Source organism: Poecilia reticulata, linkage group LG2 (assembly GCF_000633615.1).
Source record: "Poecilia reticulata strain Guanapo linkage group LG2, Guppy_female_1.0+MT, whole genome shotgun sequence".
Taxonomy (NCBI): Eukaryota; Metazoa; Chordata; class Actinopteri; order Cyprinodontiformes; family Poeciliidae; genus Poecilia; species Poecilia reticulata.
Genome location: NC_024332.1, coordinates 12858919 through 12864842, shown reverse-complemented (window position 1 = coordinate 12864842; position 5924 = coordinate 12858919). Strand labels below are relative to the sequence as shown.

The 5924-nt window shown below is 35.4% G+C and overlaps 1 protein-coding gene and 1 long non-coding RNA gene across 3 annotated transcripts in view; one reads left to right on the top strand and one right to left on the bottom strand.

Moving 5' to 3' along the window:
• LOC103478164 (uncharacterized) overlaps nt 1-1838 on the top strand; it is a 47049-nt gene extending 45211 nt beyond the window's left edge. The window contains exon 5 of one of the 2 annotated variants that reach the window (XR_535746.1): nt 1750-1838. This is a non-coding gene — a long non-coding RNA (uncharacterized LOC103478164). The remainder of the gene's footprint in view (nt 1-1749) is intronic. The other variant, XR_535748.1, reaches the window with a different exon arrangement.
• cryl1 (crystallin, lambda 1) overlaps nt 1-5924 on the bottom strand; it is a 20559-nt gene that overhangs the window by 12027 nt on the left and 2608 nt on the right. The window contains exons 4-5 of the mRNA XM_008431793.2: nt 1796-1957; nt 922-1017 (exon numbers count right to left, since the gene is read on the bottom strand). Coding sequence (XP_008430015.1) covers nt 922-1017; nt 1796-1957 — 258 coding nt within the window. The remainder of the gene's footprint in view (nt 1-921; nt 1018-1795; nt 1958-5924) is intronic.

The window sequence follows — 5924 nt, the reverse complement described above, 5'->3', positions numbered from 1 at the left end:
AGGATGCCTCCTGGACGCCTCCCTGGTGAGGTGTTCCGGAGTCACGACTCCACAAACCCAGATAATGATCTTTAAAATAAATCCCTATTCGTAACCCGCTTCTTTAGGACAAGAGTGTGATTTGTATCACTAAACTGCACACATATGTTCAAATTTACTGATACTTTCATTGACCAAACAGTGGAGAAAATAGTGAAACCAACAATCTCTTGACAAAATGGTCAGGTTGTGGATGTTTTAATTATAATCGATTGGAATTTATGGTGACAAAGAAATACCAAACTTCTTATCATGATAAGATAAAAGATGAACAATACTGTTTAGTGGTTTTATGTTCTCAGGAAAAAAAGACAAATTTCATGAATTCCTTCAGAGTACATCCTGCAAACCTCAAGGCATTGTCATGAAATATCAATGACACATAAAGTTCAAGACACTTCAGTACCAGTTCAGCAATAGCTGTGTACGAACTGGTGTTGAAATTCTTATAAATACATAAAACACAAGTAGCAAACCCTCAAAATCATGAAAAATTATCATAAAACTACAAGCTGAGCACTGCAAACCCAATAAAGACAGATTTAGGAGTGGACTAGACAACAGGTAAAAAGAATTAAATTAAGATTCACAGTAAAGCTACGGCTTCTGGGAACAATCTCCCAGTCGTTTCCAGGGATTAAACATTATGAAGTTTAAATTTTAAGTCCTACAAAGTCCTTCTCTAAAGCAGTAATTTATTGGTTACGGATCAGCAGCTTAAACAGGCATTTTCAGCTGTCATGTAGAAAACGACTCAGAACCATCAATCCAACCTGCAGCGCTGGTTTGACGTCACAGCCCCATTATACCAGCCAGTCATTTCATCACCCCGACATGTTCTAACTTCAACCCTCCACGGGAACTTTAATCTGTAATCTGCACCTTGGTCATCAGAGAATGGGTGGCGTCCATAACGGCTGCTGCGGTCTCTGGGTGAGGCACCAGCTCGACCAGTTTCACGTAGTAGGGTGGGTTTACCTGAAGGGAACGAGACACGAACGAGGAAAGCTGATTAGGTCACTAATACGTCGCATGTCACAACATGACATGCGATGTTGTGACATGACGCAGCATAATCCTTTTATCAGAATATATGGTCACAAAATCTATTCTTTCTTCACTGTTGGATGATGCGCAGTTATTGTTGTGGAAAGATACTGCAACATCTAAAACTCATCAATTTTCCTGCTTTTCTGGAAGACGGTTGATTTGTTTCGCTTTGTGTTTGTGGTCGGAGATGGAAATACAGTGTTTTTTTGCAGATGGGGGGAAAAAAACGCAGATGTTTTGAGATTAACCTCAGAAATGTTCTGGAAACAAAAATACAAGGAGGTTTCTGAGTTTGAAAAGTTGTGAATTTGCGAGAAAAAACTCACAAATTTTCAAGTTAATCTCAGAGGTTTTCTAGAAAAAACATGAACATTTCTGAATTTGAAAAGTCAAAACGTTTTGGCTTTTCAAACTCAGAAATGTCCATGTTTTTCTAGAAAATTTCAGAGATTAATCTAAAAAAAATTCTGAGTTTTTTCTAGCAAATTTTAGACTTTTCAAACTCACATCTTCTTGTTTCTTCTTTAGAGAATGTAAGTTTTTTTTTTTTGACAGAAATGTACTACTTCTTCTTTTTCTCTTTTCTATCCACATTGGCCCTAACACGCATCATCACAAATTCTCCGATGCGCCCCTTAATTAGCACTCTTTCTGTTCCAGCGGGTTTTCAGTCGGACGTTTGCTGCGGTTCTGTGTTGGCACCGACCGGATGGGACACGAGGCAGCGGCTTCTCTCCTGCACTTTGGCGAAGACGCTGCTGGGCACCAGGCAGGAAGTGGAGCTGCTCAGGATCACTGCTTTGCCCACGAAACGTTCCACTTCCTGAAAGACGCTCTGCTTGACTTCCAGCTGCTCGAAGACGCACTCCTGGAATGCAGGAACACACACGCAGATTCGTGACTGCAAAAATCATTTACTGCAGCACCTTAAACTAACATCCTCTGTTCTTACAGATGATGCCTTTTCACAGATTCGTTTAAAACAACAAACAGAAAAAAGGAAACAAAGGAATAACCTCTGTGACTGTTGATACAAAAGACTCAACAATAATAAATAAATCCACGTAACACTGCTTACGCACACTAAGATTATGATACAAAAGCATATTGTTTATTGTCACCCCGAGGAAAATTTGTCTTGGACTCAAAACGTCCCACGCTTAACAAATAAGACAAGAAAAATACAATATAGTAAAATTAAATACAATATCTGTTGTGTTTGTCATCACAGAACAACTCACCCATGCACTTAATATATCTTTAAAAGACAAAAACAAGATCATTATAAACAGTTTCTCTCTTTTTCCTCACATATTTGACATTTATGCTGCATAATTTAACTGAAAAAGCAACCAAATATGTTAAAAGGAAACAATATCAACTAAGTATTTTTGGATTTGAATGTGAAAGAACAAAATATCTACAGTGAAACACAACGGAGGGCAATTAGGGGATTAGGGGTTAACTCTCACATCACATGTAGAAACGGTTTTGAAGTTATTGGTTTAATACAAAGAAAACTAAACTGTAGTTTTTTACACGTTTCTTTGAAGTGATTTTCCACTTTTTCATTCTCTTTCACACTAAATCCATGTGGATTGTTGGTCTTAGTCCCAAAGTTCACAGTTCTGTATAAAGACTCAGAAGAGTTTAGCAAACTCCACATTTCAGCTGTGATCCAAACACTCCTCTTTGCTGCTGTTTCTACAGGTGAGATTTTACACGCCGCTGTGCTTAATGTGCAATAAAAATATATACGGATCATTGAGTCAAGAGCCGGTGGGTAAAGCAAATAGGGCTCCGTGACAGATCATATTTACACTCCATTCAAAAAGAAAATCATGGATGACTAGTTAAAAGGTCACAGACCCATTGATTAACCTAAAAAGTCAAGTTATAAATTACAAAAAATGTTTGATTAATTGCACTTGATGTTAAGAGTGGCACCTGTGATTTTGTAGAAAATAATAATAAAATAAATCTTAATGTGCAATTATTTCCTTACTAAATAAAAGTGCTCACATTAAAATTGAGATTTTTCTAAATTTTTTCTAACTCTATATTTATTTAGCCCCAAATATGGATATAGACAAGAAAATAATATTTAGAAATGGATGAGCATCATAAAACCTGTGCATTAAATGTCCTTTAAGTAATTAAAACGATTCTAATTAAACTTGTTTTCAGGTTCACTCAGAGTCAGCATTTAGGTTTCGGTGACACACAGCTGTGAATTATTAAAACAAAGGAAGTTGTGTAACTTTTCATAAAGGGAATCAATGAAACTGATAATAATGGTAATACACAATATAAAAGGAGATGTTTTGAGTACATGAATCAATTTGTTATGGATATGAGGATTTAAAGTCATGCTCCACTTAAGGGTGTTAATTTATCGCATTTATTGTGATACATTTTTTATCATGATGAAATTTAGATTTATCGTAGTCACAATAAATTTCAGTAAACTGTCCATATTGTCAGGATTTTTAGATTTACTATTTATTCCACTTTTTTTTTCAATGAGCGTATACATAAATATCAATAAATTTGAAAATATGTGCACAGTTTAGTGATAAGAATCACACTTCTTTATGTGACCGGTGTCCTAAAGAAGCGTGTTACAAGCAGGAATGTTTTAGTGTATTTGTGTTTGTGGGACTATAATTACTGCGACGCTCGTTCAGAGTCACACAGTTACCTAAACAATCTGTAATAAATACTTCTTATCGTCACTTTTATCGTTATCACAATAGCGTCTCAAAATATCGTGATAAAGGCTTACCCTTAATGTGAAATCACAGATCTGACCGGTGAGGATCAACATCAGTCCTGTTAATGGGAAAAAGCTCTCATGCTTCCTCCTCTCGACTAAATATGTGATTGACAGAGAAGCGAACCGTCAGGTAGCTTCATGTGGTAAGAACACAGGAGGTGGAAGCGATACCAAAAAAGAAAAACATTGTTTTGTCTACATTGTTATTTCTGGGAAGGCCGCTTCAGTGAAGTGAGCGCTGATTTTTTTTCCCTTCCTTGATCATATCTACTGGGAAGAACAGCATCATTGTCTTCTGGGCCTCCTTTGGTTCTTTGTTTAAAAAAGGTCAGCTTTCTATCCGATTTCAGGTGACTGGTACTACATTTTAAAAGGGTTTTAGTGCTGATTGTAGTTTGGGTTCCTAAGAGTGGCGGGGGAAAAAAAGGAGGGTAACACTTTATTTGAAGTGGTGTCCATAAGACTGACATGACACTGTCACAAACATGACATAACATCTGTCATGAACATTAAGAAGTCTTTATCAATGTTTATGACAGTTGTCATGAAATGTCATTCGGTAAATAATGACACTTTTAATGCAAAGTTGCTCTAAAAGTTGCATTAAAAGTCCATTAAAATGCCAACTTTGCGTTAAATTGTCATTATTTACAAAATCATGCAAAGTTGGCACTTTTAATGGACTTTTAATGCAACTTTTAGAGCAACTTTGCATTAAAAGTATCTTTATTTACCGAATGACATTTCATGACAGCTGTCATAAACATTGATAAAGACTTTTTTATGTTCATGACAGATGTTATGTCATGTTTATGACAGTGTCATGTCAGTCTTATTCACACCCCTTCAAATAAAGTGTTACCAAAAGGAGATTAGGGACATTCAGCATCAGGGGGTCAAAGTGTGAATTAAAAACCTCCTATGTGTTTTAAAGAGCAGTGTAAAAAAAAAAAAAAAAAAAAAAAAACCTCTGCATTTTCTCTTTACTTTAAAATGCAGGAATCATTTGGACAAAACATCAGACTTTTCTTCTCCCATTCAATAAATCCTTCAAAACAAATAACTCAGCATCATCCACCTACAAATGCAATTATATTCATTATTTGAGTTCATTACCTGTACACACACACAGATGTTTGAAAGTTTTTATTTTTGTTAACTATGATGACTTTCCGCTCAGAAGTCATGAAAAAAATTACATTTAAAATTAGGATGTTACATTATATCAATAAAAAAAATCTATTTTAAAAACAGAAGTGTGAGCTTAATGAAAAGTATATTTATTACCTGCATAAAAGTTATTTTCAAAAGCTACATTTAATCTGACAAACAAAACTCTTTCTCATGTTCTGATTGATTGAACATGGCTTTAGATATCTGTGCCTTTTATCACTCTATTTGTCTATTGTCTTACATTATGTGATTGGGGAATAAAGCTGGAAAACACAAATATTTTCCCCCACACCATTTTCTTTTTTGACAAACATATTGACCAGAAGATTTGAGAGAGCAAATTTCAAATTTTTTCGTATTTTCTTTGCATTTGAACTCAATACTTTGTGTGTTTTAGCTCGTCTGACATGTAAGAGCTTTACAATCCTTGCATCTCAGTTCTGGTTTTAATAAATAGAGACAAACAGGAGCCATAACCAGGGCAAGATGTGATGTCACTGACAGCCTGCAACCTTCCTCTTTTTCTTGACTACAACAAAAACAAAAATCTGTAACAGAAAATAAACCCCGACGCAGTTCAAAGTTAAACCGGGCATATTTTTGTTGTTATCAGATTTCTCTGAAGTCAAACTGAAAGCTGTTTTACTCCACAGAGAGAAAATGAGCTCATCTGGATGAGTTTGTAGCCATTAAATCGCTGTCAGACGTTACTTGTTTTTATGTTGCTGTTTTGAACATTGAGGTTTTTCTGCTTGTTTCCAGTGAACTGCTCCTTTAATTAGCAACAGAACAAAAACAAACAGGAAAAAAAAGTTTATTCACCAAATACTTTTTGTTTGCTTTGGTTTTAGAACAAGTAGAGTTCAGAAACCAAATATGTATACTG